The sequence below is a fragment of the Xiphias gladius genome, chromosome 6 (genome assembly GCF_016859285.1).
Source record: "Xiphias gladius isolate SHS-SW01 ecotype Sanya breed wild chromosome 6, ASM1685928v1, whole genome shotgun sequence".
Taxonomy (NCBI): domain Eukaryota; kingdom Metazoa; phylum Chordata; class Actinopteri; order Istiophoriformes; family Xiphiidae; genus Xiphias; species Xiphias gladius.
Genome location: NC_053405.1, coordinates 8,256,866 through 8,274,759, shown reverse-complemented (window position 1 = coordinate 8,274,759; position 17,894 = coordinate 8,256,866). Strand labels below are relative to the sequence as shown.

General features: G+C 42.7%; 1 protein-coding gene across 2 annotated transcripts in view; it reads right to left on the bottom strand.

The window, feature by feature from the left end:
- The window catches only part of cachd1 (cache domain containing 1), a 91,585-nt gene that overhangs the window by 44,760 nt on the left and 28,931 nt on the right, over positions 1–17,894 (bottom strand). For both annotated transcript variants that reach the window (XM_040128662.1, XM_040128663.1), the window contains 2 exons: positions 12,358–12,420; positions 6,583–6,731 (listed from right to left, as the gene is read on the bottom strand). In XM_040128662.1, coding sequence (XP_039984596.1) covers positions 6,583–6,731; positions 12,358–12,420 — 212 coding nt within the window. The remainder of the gene's footprint in view (positions 1–6,582; positions 6,732–12,357; positions 12,421–17,894) is intronic.

Below are 17,894 nucleotides of genomic sequence, written 5' to 3'. Positions count from 1 at the left end.
TGCTTGCTTGATTACCATATTTCCCAGAAGGGAAGTGTTCTCCAAGCCGTAATTAGAAATTATCCTGAAGACGACTAAACAGCCAGCACCAGTAATACACCCGTGAGTGTCCTTAAGAAACATTCAAACTCAAATGAATTTGTTTCTTAAATTTTGACTGAGAACTGACATTTTTCCTATGATTTTAAGACCAGAAAGAAAGAAAAATATCTACCAATGTGTCCATTCTGAAGAACAATAGGGGGATCTTGCTAGAGAAAAAAAAACAAAAAACAGTTTTCCCCATTTTGGAAATATAAGTCTTCAGTTATACACTAGAGAAAAGACATGAAGTCCAGCGTCTTACAGTAAGGAGTGAAACTGGCAGACATCTCTACATAAGGCAGCACCTGCCAGGTTAAGAACAAGCCATCCACTGTTTATAAAATCCATTATATTAAGCTGTACCCTGCTGCAGAAACCATGTATATCCACAGAGGAGGCAATCATACGCCATTCACAAAGCCCAGTGAGTGCAATTACCTTGAAGAGGCTTGCTGTTGTGCAAACACCAACGTCAAGAGTAATACCATTTCTAACGTGTTTGCAGTCCCTCGGTGACTAACAGCGGTGAAGCCGGCAACATGCTAGCTGGAGAATGGAGAGTGCTCAAAGACGGCCTTTCATACTGTATATCTGGCTTCCACAACAGCTCTACCCAAACAGATTTCATTGTGATATCAATATGCAGATTGGATTTTGGAAGCCTGTTTGTTGTCCAGCAGTTCTTCATGGGGGCACCTGGGGCTTTAAACGAAGACATCCTCTCAAAAGATGGGGAAACACAGAATAAAAAGCTCCAGTGGATTTTGATCCTGTCCTTTAACATGGCATTGATAGCAATAAACTGAGAGGTGTTTTCTAATATTCTGGTCTCCCTCGTGGCCTCTCAAATGGAGGTGGACAAAATACTAACACCACCTTTCAAAATAACATAATCCAAATCAAAACTGCCACCAACTGCGCTCAAACATCTCTGACAAAGAGAGAACAAAAGCTAAATGTATTTCAGATATTTCAATAAGAACTTCTTTTTTTTTTTTTTTTAAATGTAAAGCCATTAATGTGAATTGCATTAGAGTGTACAGCTGTACATAATCATTTTATATCTCAGTGTAGAAAGTTGATGTAAGACATTAGTCTTAAATTCAAGAAAATGTTTGTTACTATGCTGTTGAAATCACTGCCTCCAAACATCACCAAGGAATTATATTTGACCATGGATGGACTGTGAGACAATGGGCCCCTGGGCACAAACATGGCTTAAGACCCCCAGCCCTCGAACATCGGTGCAAGAGCTACAGATTCCAAGAGACTTTGTTTTGGTTGTTGTGTGTCCTTCTTGGTGCCTTTGCTCCTCTTTGTAGTGATTTTGTGTCTCTTAATGGCCATTATGCCTCTCTTTGTGGTCATTTTGCATCTGTTTTTGGTCATTTTGTGTCTCTTTGTGGTCGTTTTGTGTCTCTTTATGGTCTGTCATGTTTTCTATCCTTCTTATTCCCACCTTTATTTTTTGCCTCTCACACAGCTGTGCTGTCCATTAACCTACGTACTACGGAGAGTAAGAGGGGATCAACAAGAATTGGGCTAGGGCTATCATCAAGGATGGATTACAGACTTAGCCAATGGACCAGTGCCCAAAGGCTTGGGACCCTCCGCCCTGGCTGACCTGAAGTTGATGCCCCTGGAGGTCAGAGGCCCACAGCTATCATAAATCAAAATGTTTAAGCATGATCAGTTCAAGAAATCATAGCATATTGTGAAATAAGTCAGGAATTTTGTTGGGGTGTCTGGACACTGGATAAGGGGCTCTGTTTGTTGTATTAAATTTTCTGCCACCAGCAATGCTTCAGCAAGAAGCAACCACAAATGACACAGTTCTGTAGCAGCTTAATTGACATTGTTACGTCCACCATTTTGTTGTCAAACAAATATCGACAGGCATCTTTCATCTACCCCCTGAATGTCTACAATAACTGTTATGTACAGTATTGTATGTTTTGTGAGCTCGCCGTACACCTTCATGCATAGTGAGGCCAGATGACACACCCTGCCTGAGAAGTTTAAATTAGTAATATAGTATGGTTTTATTTATTAGATTTAACCAAGAAATTGATTAGTTGAAGAAATCCAATGACTTTTATTTGACTAATAACATATTTAGATTGTGGATCTGACTTTTAACGTGTTTGACAGTAGGTAGAACGCTATTATGGAGCATATATGTAAAAAAAAACAAACAAACAAAAAAACCAAAACCAATTCTTGCTATTTATCATAGTCAATAGTTTTTGCTTTTGGTTGGAATGTTAAATGACGACTGAGATTCTACGGATTCAAGTTTAAATGGGTTTAAAAGGTAAACAGGCCAGGTAGTGGAGACCCAGAAAAAAAACAGAAAAATCAACCTATTAGGAAGTAAAGAAAAAAGGGATAGTTTGGAAAGACAGGGGAGAGGAAGGGAGTATATCAAGAAGGGATAACAGAGACTGGAAGGAGGAATAAATAAATGGAAGCATGAAAGGAAGGGAATAGTTTAAGGGAGGCAAAGATAGGGGAACAAAGAGGAAGAGAGCGAAAGAGGAAGAGGTTGACATTAACAGAGGCATGTGGAGAGAGGAAAAAAAAGTTCTGATAGTGGCACAGCACTTACACCTGTTAAGGTCACTTAAACAAAACCCCCTCCCAACCTGCGTGGTATGTTGCCCTCTCCTTCTCTAACATGCAAACAGAGGTATCATCATCATCCTGCTGACGATGATGATACCTCTAACAGAAGATCAGCTTGATCTGAAGCACCAAGTCTGAGTAGCTGCTGAATGCTGCCACATATACTCTTGATCTAGACTGTAAAACTGCCAGCAACTCAGATAGTGAGAATTCTTCTTTAGAAACAGGAGCTAAGTATTAGCACTATGGTGTCGTTAATCTCCATGTTTAATTTATCATTGAAGGTACTGCAAATACTTGGTGCAATTTCATCCCCCGCATATGATATTACTACATATTGTATTGAAATGCTGTGATCGTTGGAGTAAAGATAGACATTTGGTGTTCAGCAACCCAGACCAATGAAAAAAATATTGATTTTGATATAGAGGAAGGAAAAAAAACAAAAACAAAAAAAAACTTTTTTCTATAGGTCATAAGTTTAAAATCAAAACAGTTAGCTGAGTTTGGACAAGCTGATACCAACTATTTTTTTTAGGTTCCTCCCATTAGTGAAAAACCCTCCCAAACACAGAAGTCATATATTTCATGCCTATGGTATTGGAAAACGGATCAGTATGTCTCACAGATTAGAGCCAGGTTGCAAAAAGTATTTATTGAAATTGTTGTAGACACAGCAATGGAGATAATGATGGCACAGAGTTTATGAAAAGCCGCACCATGAGGGTAGTTTTGCGTAAAATATCTCCACAACAACTGGATGGCTTGTCATGAAATTTGGTGCAAACATTCGTGTTTCCCTCCAGATGAACTGAGGTAACTTTGGTGCTTTCACTTTCCAACTAGCACCATCATCACCTCAATTTTTTTTTTCTTTGCAAGTTTAACAGGCTTTACTTGCACAGTCCATTCACAGTGAAATGAGGCCATTAAGTGCCATCTGGGCTGCTCCCAAGCACACTTCTCACTTTTACAACTGCAACAACAGTGGAACTGTTGAAATAAGCACCTTGAGATTGCAAGTTGAAAATATAAACATACTGACACACATGCATGCACAGCAACTCAATGAGTTGCATACTTCTGCTATTTTCAGGTACAGCCTGTTGTTGAGAACCGAGCAGTGATTAAAGCATACCAGCGGGCGCTAACCACTGCCCTCTGCGGCCTCCCTGTGAAATGATAGCATGATAGCCTGATTGCTAACAGACATGGACACCCTGTGAATCAACTGATCCGCCTCTAAACTGGCTGACCCGACTGAGACCCCCCGAAGCAGCTGATGCCTGAGACTAATGAAGGACACTAATGAAGTCCCATCCTGATTCAGGGCTAATTCCTATTCAAAATGCCTGCAATGCACAATTCTTTTTGCCAAAATGATACCCTTTTTTTTTTTATTGTTGTTTGGTTTTGTTTTGTTTTTTTCTATTCCAAGGTAAGTACGTCAACTAATAGTTTGATACTTTGAAAATACATTAGTTTTCTTGCCGAGACAGGATTGATGCCACTCTCATAAGGTCTGAGCAGGAAGCTGGAGCAATGAAGCATCTACCTTAGCATCAAGATTTGAATCAGGTGAAAAACAGCTAGCCTAGAGTTCGAAAATACTCCCTGCTTTCAGTCTTTATGCTAAGCTAATTGTCTCTTGGCTCCAGCTCTGAACTCTTAAAGTAACAGCCATTTTGAAAAATAAGCTTATTCAAGATTGATAATACTCTTATATCTGCCCGTTCATTGTTTAATCTGTTAAAAAAAAAAAAAATAAAAAATAAAAAAAAAAAAAAAAGTTTTACTAGGAGTTATGTGTTGCTGGTCCCAACCAAGACAAAAAAACAACACACAACTGGTTTTATTATTATTTTTATCACTTAAGTTTGTGTACGTATTAAAATAACAAGCTGTAATTACCTTGACTGTTAGGGGTGCTGGTAGGTGGATTTTTTTACCTTTGGGCAGAGATATTCAAGCTGTTTCCCCCCCCGTTTCCAGTCTTTATGCTAAGCTAAGCTAAGCAGCTGCTGACTCCAGCAACATATTTACCATGAAGACATGAAAGTGGTATCAATCCTCTCATCTAACTCTCTGCAAGAAAGCAAACAATCGTATTTCCGAGAATGACCCACTATTCCTGTAAGTTTGAACATTTATCCCTTTATAGATGAACAATAATAATTTTGTCTACATTCAACAAATAGCGCTCCTACTAGCTTAAGATATACGGTAGACGAGTTACCTGAACTTAATGTTAATAGTACGGCGCGCTTGCAACATGCTACAAAGTTAGAAAACATTAAGATACTTTAGCTAGCTTCCCCGATGCCGAGTGCACAGGAAGGGAGAGCTAAATGATCCTACATACAGCTCCTGAAAGTATCTCGTGATTCTACATAAACCCAAAAAAATGAAAGCGAGGGAGCTCTGTGCCTCCCCCCCCCCCCCACTGAGGAAGATCCTTTGAAGTTCAGGGATCTATCAGATGCAGCTTCAGTTCGGTATGTCCGACCCCACCAGCGCTGCCCATGTGACTCCCTCTGTATCATTCCATCCTCCCTACCCAGGCCTTATGTAATCGTTTTGTCTGCAATTTCTGCCTCAAATTGTCTCTCAAAGCTGTAAATCCACGGTTTTAGACTGCACATGCTGGGACATAAAGCGTGTCTACGTGTGAACAAGTGTTGAATATATGGGCAGTATGTCATGGGCACGATTCGGCTACAGGTGGCCAGTGGCCCTCAGCCAGACAGCCCCCCCGTGCACGAGTGAAGGAGAGACAGGTGACCTTGCAGCCTGCAAAGTCTGCAGTGCAAAAACTTCAGAGAGCAATGACTGGTTACAGCGTCTGATAAAGGGGAGGGAGATAGACAGAAATGGAGAGAGGGGATGAGGGGTAGAGACAGCTGCTGCTCTGTAGATTAGAACTGAAAGCAGCGCTCTCTCTCTTTCACACACACACTCTCTCTTTCCCTCTCTCTCTCCCTCTCTCTCTCTCTCCCTCTCTCTCTCCCTCTCTCTCTCTCTCTCTCTCTCTCTCTCTCTCTCCCCTGAGCTCGGCTTTGAACTGTGTTTTTTGCCTGCTGGAGTTGGGGATTGGCTGAAAATCTGGGTCTACACTGTAGACTGGGGTAATTTTAAAATCTCTCAGCACAGGATTTAAAATCTGACATATTCAGTCTCACACCGAGTTTTCATAAAAATACACTAACACTCTGGTCATGTCGTCACCCTCTTCACAAACCACAATGGCTTGATTTGTAAGAAATACTGGCGAAATTAATATACTGAAATGGAATTTTTTTGTCATTATGTCATTAATGAGATTTGCATTTGTGTTGCAAAAGGTTTAGAAGTTTTGCAATTTTATGATGAAGTTTAAAAATCTAGTGATTATGAGTTGTTGCCAGCACAGCCATCAAATCTCCCGGCTTTCAAAAAAACCCAATATCTCCCTGCCTGCCTGAGCTCCAAGTCCCTAAAAAAACTTATTATTGTTGACTTACACTCCAGCAAAGCAGCAACTGGCCCAACTACTCGCTTTCGGAATAGGTTCTGAAATAAGTTTTAAAACGCTGCCAAGTATCAGAGCGTGCCAGCACTGCTCAGGGCTGTAAATGATGTGAATCAAACACGGCTATAATTAATCCACGGATGATCAAAACATGTTTAAACACGGGAGAGATGGGCGTTTCTGTGTGTACCCGGAGAATAAGGCAATGTATAGAGAGCTGAGTGCAGGTGCTAACAGTGGGAGGTGGGTTTACACACAGAGAAGGAACCTCCTGCAGAGATTTTTTTTTTTTTTCCCCCCTGCAGTGAAAGAGTAAAAAGTGTACGAAAGAGAAAAATATGTCTTTGGGTGCGTGTGTTACTCACTCCATCATAGATGCTGGTATGGAGCAGCAGTCCTGTATCGCAGTGAGCGGAGAGGTGAGGTGGGCAGTGTATGAGGCTTCCACCACCTGTTTGTTCCTGTTCACCACATCCAGGTAGCGGTTAAACTTCTCCCGAATCTTCTTGGCGAGCTGCACAAAAGGAACACAGACATGTTAATTACACACTGATCTCTTATTTACTTACATTCGGTTTGATCTCATAAACAGTTTTACATCTGCAAGACTGATGCAGAAAACATATACTTTCCAGGCTTCAAGGGGACATTATCTAGCCCACAGTCTGCCAAAGAGCTGCCAAACTAAAGCTTAAAGTAGCCAAAGGATTACAAGTATTACATCTACACAAGTATGAACACAGACACAGGCAGTCAGACAGATACTACTGATACTTTAACAAGTCTGTTCAAACACTTCTCATTGCCAGAATTAAACTCGACAAACCTCCCTCCACGCCATCGTATTGACGAGAAACATAAATCTAGCAAGTCTGGTTTAAGGTGCGGATCCACGCACACATACACACACACACACACTGAACAGTCAGTTCTGAATGAACATCTGCAGAACCTAAATTCATCATAGTCCTCTCCTACATTTGTACATAATCACACACACCCCAGTTAATACTCAAAAAAAGATGCTAAAAAAGATCAAAGAGGCTCAGACCTCAGGCTTCACTAAGTGTGAAATCCATCACTGTTAAAAGCAGGGCAGAATGATGGATGTCTGCGGCTAGAGAACATTAACTGCTCTCCACTTCCAAACAGAAAACCCCTTCATCATTTGATAAGAAAATCCACCCCAAAATGCTACACAGGGCCAGCGTCAAGTGGAAGTTGGGGAGCCGGAGCATTGTAAATATCTCTGGAAAAGAAACGCAGCTCTTATAAAGAATGCTGCTCGATTTGACCATTTTCTCTCTTGTTTAGTGCCCATGCATACATTACGCTTTGTCTTTGTTCCTCTGCAGGACTAGGTTCTGGTTGAGCACACGTCTCACGGTGCTCTTTCGAAACGGGGTTCCAGCTTCTTTGGGGAAACTAATAACCAGCGCTGTGGCAGCCTCCCTGGGGGGGGACATTAATAACCAGCGCACCAGCAGCTCTTTGCAACAGATCGCTCTTCCGGCTTTTTGTTTGCCAAAATGCCTTAAGAGGATGTTATGAGGGATTGTGAGGAATTTACACCCACTCCATCCAAGACATCACTTGTCTGTAATTTGTCACAGGTTATCCTCTTAATTTGAAAACTGTCACGTGATCCACTCATTTACTCAAGATCTGTTAAAGAACTTCTGACTTGCAGTTACTTTTGCATTACCGTTTCATCTAATATCTGGGAAATACTTGAAAGATGGAGTCACAATTCTTCTAGTCTGTCTTAGAACAACAGTCATTTGCCCATAGGAACACTGCAGCAGGTTTTGTTTGCAGTAATTATTCCTCCTGTTCATACAGGCCATTAAGATGTCCCTTTCTAATGCCCTTGCAATGCATAAGTAATAGGGACGAAACCTGCAGCCCTTGTTCTGTGCGAAATGCAGGGCTTCAGTAGACTCAGACAAATCAAGTGGATATCTTCCATAGTTACAGTGTTTTTAGAAGAAACTCCCTCTTTGGTGGCACTGTTTCCTTGCTGAGCTGTCTAGGACCAAAATGTTTGGTCCTAGACAGCTCATTTCTCAAAACAACTCCACTAAGCTACCTCTTCATTACAGGACTGACTTCAAGGGGTTCGCTCCTGGTCTGGACAAAACACTGAAGAGCCTGACGCCAGATTACATATACCCGACATGCTCCCAGTTTATCGAGCCGGCAGATTTCTCAGGACACGGGACAGCCGTTTCCTCCAAATTCCCAGAGTGCAATCAAAATCTGGGGAAGGAATTCTCTGTGTTTATGCATCTAAAGCATGGAGCGCCTTACCTGCTGAATTAGAGATTTGCACCAAGTTCCCTAAAAAATAAGCTCAAGACATTTTTAATTGGATTTGACTTTTAATTAGTGTGTGTGGTTTTTTTATGACATTATCTTATTTGTTTGGGCCGCAGGATCCTTTTTTCAGGAAAGTTATTTGTGTGATTCAATACTTTTTTGGGTATAAACCAAAATCTTTTTGACCTTTGAAAAATATATTCATCTTCGCAGGTAAACCAAAACGGGTGAGGTCCACTCAACTTCTAGAGAGCTCATGGATGGTTAAAGAAAAACAGATGAACCTGAGCTGAATTGAAAGTGTTACATCAAAGTGTTTTAATACATTTTTAAATTCATTTCCAGATTAAAAATATTAACAAAAACCGCAGGACACCTCTCATCACGAGTTATTATGAATGAATTAATGTCAAAAATAAGAAAAAAAAATGCAGAAAAATGGCAGTGGTCTGAATATTTTCTTCTACGTTACCTACTCAGCCCTGTTGAATGCAGAAAAAGGCTTATTTCCACAGTAACTGGAGCCCCTTTGTTCACATCCCATAATTACCGGTGCCTGTAGAAGGGCTGCAATTCAAGCCAGGAACATGGAAATGTGCCGCGACCCACTGACCGCTTGTACACCTAATCAGCCGCCCGCTATTCCTATTAGGGGTTTAACAGGGGCCTGAGGCACACCCCACAATTACTGCTACTCCACCACAAGGAACACACACACACACACACACACACACACACACGTCAAGACACCAGCATGTGCACTCTCGGACACGGACTTAAAGTTAAAACACACAAACATTGTACTCCCCAACACACAGTACTGTCCATGTTTGGCAGCATGGCAATTAGCTGCCATGGACTTTGTATTAAAAAGAGGAAAAAGGGCCAGTGTTCAGCTGAGGAGTGTTTCCATAGCTTGGGGGGGGGGGGGGTTAAGGTTCAAACTTTTAACAGAGTGACTTAAGAGAAACCAGAAACTTCGGGCAATGCAAGTTAAAGCTTAGGTTACAGTCTGCCGCAGAGCAGCCACAGCCAACCTGGGCTCTGCAGATTAACCACATTCTCCTCTCTCCACTCTCTGACCCATCCGACCAGCCTGTCGGGCTTGCAACACCCAGTTGGGTTGGTTCAGCCACAGAACTGGAGTGGATGGAATGGGTGTACCCTGGAGTCTCGTGCTGGAGCTTTAAGGTTTGCCAGGCAGCTTTCAACCACAGTCACTGGCGGTAGTGTTTATGGTGAGTCTTACTTTAGATTGAAGGGTGGAAGTTAATACAGGACCGAGCGCAGGACAGACACAGGGCTGTTCTGCGGAAACTTCGGCATGGTAGAAACCTGAGCTTGTGCCTGTCTTGCTTCTCCTTGGATGAACCGGTTTAATTATTGAATTACTATATTTCCACTGGTCTGAAAAATGAACATGTTGCTTCCAATGATGTTCAAAGGGGTTGGTTAAGCTTTTACACTGCAGACATTGTTCACCCAATAGATGGTGACGTAAATACTCTGCATGATTTGATCAAAAATAAGGAAATGTCTTCTAACACAAAAATGGAAAGACCTCCTGCTCACGGGTCTGTCATGACAGTGTCATGACAGTGTCATGACAGTGTCATGACAGATATATATATATATCTCCCATGACTTATTGCAGCTACACACCATAAACTACTTGACTGATATCAAACTAAGGCTCGTTTATTTACATTATCTTTATATGTTAACAAGAAGGACTGACGTGAATTTAGACTTGTTTGGCAAGATCAGAAACTTTGTGCTGTCATGTTCTGAATAGCAATGAAGCTGTCATCCCTAATTGATATCGTTATTGTGGGAGTAAATGCAGTAAACCAAAAAAAAACAAACGGCGAAGACAACATGCCGGCAGAGTAGACCTGAAAAATGGTGAAATAAGCAAAATCTCATCTTTGAGTTCAATAGAACCATTTCTGCTTTTCCTTTTCTTTCCATTTCTTAAATGTCACCTTGTGAAGGATGCATCTTCCTGAGCTGTGGCGGACAGCTCTGACACTGTCTCACAAAACGAGAGTGTTATACTGAACTGCAATACTACTGCAAATAAGACCTTCCATGGGCCATTTTTATTCTATGTACTTTGGGTAACTGGGTGTGTTTTCCCTAAAAATCTCTAAAAAGCCCTCGTTAACAATGCAAATAACGCTAAGTGCCGTACTTCTAAGAGTAAAAGATCATATATATTTTTGCAAAGTGAAATTACATCGTCTGATAGACACTGTCTTTATATGAGCAGCCAAATTTAAAATAATAATAATAACATTTTAACTTAGCCAGCAGTTTTAATTCATGATATCCACTCCGACAGCACATGTCTACGAGTGAAACAAGCAGAATACATTCATGAAAGAGACAAGAGCAAACTCAAAGACGGACAGAGGGGGGGAGGAATCCAGTCATTGGAGAGGGAGACATGTCTCCGTGTTTGTCTGAATAATGAATTTCCAGAGGAGAAACTCATCCAAGAGGCCAGTGGGCTCCTCCTGGTAGCTCCTTGCCCTCTCTGCTCGCTCTCCTTGCTCTATGCCAGCCCCCTCTTCCTCTGCACATACACTCCTAATTGAGCCTCGCCTTGGCTCAGGGACACGGCCCCTCTGCCCAGTGAGAACAAGCAAGCCAACTGTGCCAGAGCTGTCATCTGAATTGGCGGGCGCCCGCCTCAAAAGGGTTGCGGGCAGAACGTATAGACGCTCTGTTAGCTGCCCACGGAAATAAAATATTTAAACTCCTCCAACGAGGACGCAGAATGAATGTAGTCAGTGCTGCCCTGGGATTGGGGCTTATTAAAATACACCAAATCCATGTGATTGCAATTAAAAACCAGAGAATTGTATCGGAGATTTCTGTGAAAGGAATTATTCTTAGACCAGGCCTATTCTGCATAAGTGAAACTTATACACAACAGGTTGTGATGATCAGGATGCCTCTCGCTCTGTAGCCCGGAAACACTACTATTTTTGTGCAAGTTAGTCAGGAAAAAGGCCACATTTCTATCAAGAAGAAGAAACAGCAATGCTTCGAGGCCAATTTGAGCTGCCTGGAATAGTAAATAGCTGCAAGGTGATAGACACCATATATGTCTGTCAACCACGCAAACAGACACACAAACACACACACACACACACGATTGCATGCACTGACACAGATGGATACACTGGTGCACACAGTCACAGGAGACATGCAAACATCAACCTGTCTGCTCTTGCTGGTGGCTGTTTACCAGTCTGTTGTTTACTGTCACTCTTCCAATATCCCTGATGCACGAGTGCAAACACACAGACACACACACACACACACACACACACACACACACACATGCCTGCACGCAATCACGTTTGACTTGACACTGGAAAATTCTGCCAGAAATTCTGCGCATGGCTTTCCAATCTAGGACCAAAATGGCAGGCCTGAATCCCGACTTGTGGATTCAACGTCATTTGAAACAAATGCCCCAACTCTGCCGCTGCTGCTTGTTTCCAAACAGCTACCACTCTCTCCCTCAAGCCTCCTTCAAGCCCGTCTGGCTGCAGCTCCGCGCTGAAATTGTGAGCGAGCTGAGAGACAGAGCACAGACGAACGGAGAAGCAGAACTTCAAAGCCAATGAGACAGCAGCCTTAGAATTTTAATAAACCCCCTATTTCCCTCTGATGGCAAGTATGTGAGTGTTCGTGTTCACTGATGCTGAATTGAAATCTAGTCAAGAACACAGGCTGACACCATCCATGGCACAGGCATGCACACACACGCACAAACACACAGGAAAGTAGAAGCCTTTGTTACTCACCTGCTGCACTTCTGTCTCGCCGTTTGATGTCTTCTCGGTGTACACAAACGAGTTGAAAATCCTCTGCAGAGAGACAGAGAGGGAACGAAGCAGAGACAGTGAGGTTAAATGAAGATTTGGATCCAATAACCAATAAAACCATCACCTGAGGACGAGTATTGGCAGAGTTCGTTTATACAGGTAGATTTCGATCTCGGCTGTTGTTGAGCAGAGAGCTTTGTTGAAACATAATATTGTCTAACACAAAGTCCTCTAAATTTCGTAGGAACAGCAAAGAGGGGATGATTGCAAAAGCAGCCTCACTATGGGGATTTACCAACCACTGCATTATTATTAAACGGCTAAATGGCTTTTTTTTTTTTGTTTGGTACCATGACTGCACTACCTCACATTTGTAAAGAATCCAGTCAAACCAGGACCAATTTTTTTCCATGGCAGTCAGAATTGAAAAAAAAAAAAAAACCCAAAACATTGGCACTGAATGCCTGGCAAGATTCTCAGTCTTGAATAAACTGATCAGAGAATATGTATTCTTTAATCAGGTTGCTCTTGATTTCAGTTATAACTTTGTAAATCTTATGCTGCATTTTATTGAGGCTTAATTTAGAGCTCCTTGTATGGCTTTTTTTGGGGGGGGGGTGGGTTGACATCAAACACTGACATTTCAAGCATTATTCTCTATAAAAACAAGGATACTGTTTCAAAACATTTTCACACTCAAAAAAAAAAAAAAAAAGTATAATTTTCACAGATGATGAGTTTCACCACCCATGATATGAATTTTGAACAACACCCTGCCCCGCCCTGGAGCCTACAATGGCAAAAATACACAAGAATAACAACAAACTGTTTTTTTCTTTAGCTAATGGCTTAAGGGTCGTGTAGAGACATGTCACTTAAACGGTTCATCGCTCTGTGATTAAACTTAAGGAAATCAAACGATGCATTTAGGCTTGACAGACGTGGTCACCTTTAGTATTACGGTGCGCTTCAGTTAAAAACCACAGTTCACGGGCATCCTTGTGCCTGGTCTTTAAGATGCGGATCACACAACCACAACATCCTTGGTTCGATTCCGGCCGGGAGCCTTTGCTGCATGTCGTAACCCCCAAAGCGACCTGATTTACCAAAACGACCTACGATAAAACTGCAGAGAAAACCCAGAGCGCAAACAAGTCACCCAATGTTTCTGTTGAACTATTTGGTAAAGTCTAACTAAATGCAGAACACCAAAATGACTACTAAAACACATGTTAATAGACCTCTACGATGGCAGGTATTTTTATTTGTCAAGCGAAAGTGTAGCCAATAATAATAATAATAGTAGCCACGTTCCATGCAGGTGTTCCTCCGTCAGGGCTCTGGCAGTGTGTATTTTGGCTCCCTGGCTTACTGGCACATCTAAAATGTGACAAAGGCATTAGTTACACACCACAGGTTATTTAGTTATACCTGTGCTTTTCCCTCTGTGACAAGTCAAAATGTGCTGGAATAAGTTAAAATAAGTCATCAATCATATATAATTTACAACATCATAGCATAGCACACAGGATATAAAGTGAATGACTGATTGTTTTGTGATGTATGTGGAGGTTCCCAGTGTTTCGGGTGGTGTATTAAAACTGTGCCTAACGAGACATTGTGCGATTACGGGTAATTAACATCAAACAAACTGACTTCACTGAACCTAAGTTGCCGTCTTGATTCTAGATCTCAGGGTAAGGCCGACTTTAGCAGCAGCACCGACGCATTTTTTCTGCGCAGACAGGTGCAGAGCCATTTTTATTACTGGTCCTGAGAGAATGATGAACCTGTTCATCTTCCAAAACAACAAACCCACAGACCCAGACAGTATGGTCCTCATCATCAGTTTTTTTTTTTTAGGTTGGGGAGCAAAATGCGTCACCTGCCTGAGTCTGGAGATCAGCCATAACACAAGATGATGGTCAACATCAGCCCGAATCACAAGGTGACAAGAAATTTCCCCGTTCACCTTCCAGGCTCTAGCATTTTAATAGTCCGTGATTTATATTGTTAAATGAATAGGAAGCAGAGCGGCACATTAAGACCTGGAGAGAATGAGTCCTGGTGTGACCTCAGTGCTCAGAGAACACGCACCCGCACGCACGCAAACAAACGCACGCAAACACGCGCACGCACGCACGCACGCACGCACGCACACACACACACACACACACAAACTCCACGAGAGACCGAGTCCTGGTGTGACCTCAGTGCTTAGAGAACACGCACCCGCACGCACGCAAACAAACGCACGCACGCACGCACGCACGCACGCACGCACACACACACACACACACACACACACACACACACACACACGCCTGGAGAGACCGAGTCCTGGTGTGACCTCAGTGCTCAGAGAACACGCAGCCGCACGCATGCAAACAAACGCATGCCGACACACACGCGCGCGCACACACGCACGCACGCACGCACACACACACACTCCACGAGAGACCGAGTCCTGGTGTGACCTCAGTGCTTACAGAACACGCACCCGCACGCACGCAAACAAACGCATGCACACACACACACGCACGCACGCATGCACACACACACACACACTTGGAAAAAATGAGTCCTGGTGTGACCTCAGTGCTCAGAGAACACGCACACAGACATTTATTCAGAGGGTCTCTCGGGTCCCATCGGCTAAATATTCCCTCTCTTGCACACACAAAAAAAAACACACTTCCCCAAACACAGGCGGCAGTACTATGCAGCAGCTACAAAAGTAGAGCTAATGTTTGCGTTGAGGCCGCAGGTAGGCAGGTGGTTCACTGTAAGCCGCCCGACTGCACACAAAGCCTTAAATTGCCTGGTTCCACGCTGCAACCATTTCCTGCTGCCTGTCCACACCTTTTGTTAAGACGCATTCCAGAAGACACCAATTACCCACAATGCACCACATCCAACTAACCTGGAGCGGATTCCCTTCAAACTATTATTTGCCTGCTCGTAGACACAACTTCCCACCTTTCAACAGATCTCCAAAAAGCCTGATGAATCAAAGCAAAGTTTCATCACTCTCACGCAGCCAAAGGGCAACACGGGCAGGTCTTTAAAGATACTGTAGCTCCCTAAACGTCAGAACCTGAGTGATTCCAACTCTTGAACAGAAATGTAGTTAATAGGCCTTCTATTGAGTTAGGGCTGCAACAAAGGACTAGTTTCATTACAGATATTTCCTGCCAGATATGTTTTTGGTTAATCGCTCAACCTTTTGGTCCATAATTAACCAGAAAACTGTAGAGGATGTCTAAGCTTGTGTCTGACCAACAGTCCCAATATATTCAGATCACTATAAAGTCAGACAAGGAGCGATTTCTGACATTTGAGAAGTTTATACCATAAAATGTTTGCCACTTTTGCTTGAATGTTGACTCAAACAATTGTTTGATTGTATGTGGCCTATCAACACAGTGCTAATTATCAATCTGTCTCCAACAAGACCTTATCAAAGTGCTCAGTTTTAATCCCGATTGTCTAAACGGAGTCAGCATTCCTTGTTAAGTTTGTTTTTGTGCATGCTGTTATCATTTTACTATGTGACAGCAGAGTAACAGTAGAGTGCTATACAAACAGGTTCGTAATGTTACTACACACACAAACACACAGAGCTGCATATTTCACTGCTGAGTTATTTGCAAAGTGCAAAAACCAAACCTAGTCTACTATTCCACACCCTTCTTAGTGGAAAAACAGCAGTTCCAAGATGTGGAGCTGTCAAATAAACATGAACAAGTACACACAAAAAGAGCTGCCACTACCACTGCCTGCTACTTAGCAGGAATCATGTGTTCTCAAAACACTACGCTAACGGAAAAGAAGGAAAATGAGAGGAGAAGCAGGCACAGGAATGGAGACACAATTTGTCTCCATTAATCACAATCTGAATCAGGAATACATGATACCCGCAGGGAAATTTCTTGTTACAACTGCTCAACACGCAGTTTGGAAAGAGGAAGTAAAAAGTATGAAAGAAAAAACCGCTATTAAAATAGTAATAATAATACATTTACAGTAAGTGCATAGACAAATGTACAAATGCAAATGTGCAAAAAGGAATGTGTCCAGTGTCACGTGATTGAAATCCCCGGAGATTATGAAGAAGCACTGGGGTGCAGAGTCTGGAGTCTCAAGGCAACAGAGCGGACGACGTCACACGCGTTTGCCCGGTTAGCACTGGAGGGATGTAAACAGCGACCAAGGTGGCGTGAAAGAACTCCCTGGGTATGTACTATAGAAGTATTCCCATGGCTAACACTTCAATGTCCAGGCTGCAGAAACGTTCCTTTACGGTATTGTGACCAGGGTGGCCGCCTCTGTTCCATCCGCTCTCGGATTTGTTCCTGTCTGCCCAAAACCGTCTGAAAGCCGTCGATGGTGGTGATGAGATCCGGAGTATCTTCCTGCAGCCATGTCTCTGGGAAACAAACAACACTGCCCTCTCTCAGTGTCCTTCAGCTTCCTCACAACGGTTGCTAGCTTCTCCATCTTATTGTCCGGCGATCTCACGTTGCCCGTGATGACAGAACGGATATACCGCTTATATCTTCTCTTCCCCATCAGTCTCTGGTGTCTGGGCTCCGCTCTCTTCCCACGTCTCTTCGTTCGTCCTCTGCATGTCCTCCCTGCGGGGATGTCCGTTGTTCTGGTCGCTATGAAGCGTGTGCACCTGGTTCCTGGTGAAAAACAACGCGATCTTGGAGTTGCTGTGCAACTGTGGCGTAGCTGAATGTCAACACATAACACTACACTCACTACAAAGTAATTCTCCGATGGAAAAAAACAGGCATGAACTCTTTCTACTAGCATGTTTAGAGAGGGCGGGGATATTACATATTACAAATGAAGAAAGTTAAAAAAGTTGGAAAAAATAAAACGAGCAGGAGCAACTGCAACTGCCTGAATGCACACTTCTCACAAAACAAAAAATAATAAAAAATAAAAATTCAGCCAGCAATTCTGAAAAACTGGGAACAAATTCTGAGGAGGGCGAAAATCCTGTTGTCGATTAGCCACAGGTTAGCTGTCTTTCCCCCAGTGCCTTGAGTGTTTGTTGTTTGAGCTGCTTTGCGGTTTTCACAGCTATGGAGCAGCCAGGGAGGAATGCTCGGCTCTGAAACCTGAGAGGCCTGAGGCTGCGTAGGGCCACCGTGGGCTTGTGGCCTCCCCTGACCCATAATCAAACACTGCAACGTACACAAAAACGCATACACACCAGCACAGAGACCATACAGACAGTTACACAGCGTCAGAAAGGTACTCAAACTTCCCAGGACAACCTTACTGCTACCTCCGCCGGGTAGCGATGGGCAGTATGGACAAAATAAATATCACAATCGCCAAAAGATGACGAAAATAAACATTTGAATTATTCAGTTGATGTCCAGAACTTTCTTACTAGAGAGATCTGGCTTTATAAACATGTTTTAGGGCTAACTTCTTCAAAAAACTAATAGCGATTCACAACTCTAAAAAGGAATCACAAAGAAAAAAAAATTACAACA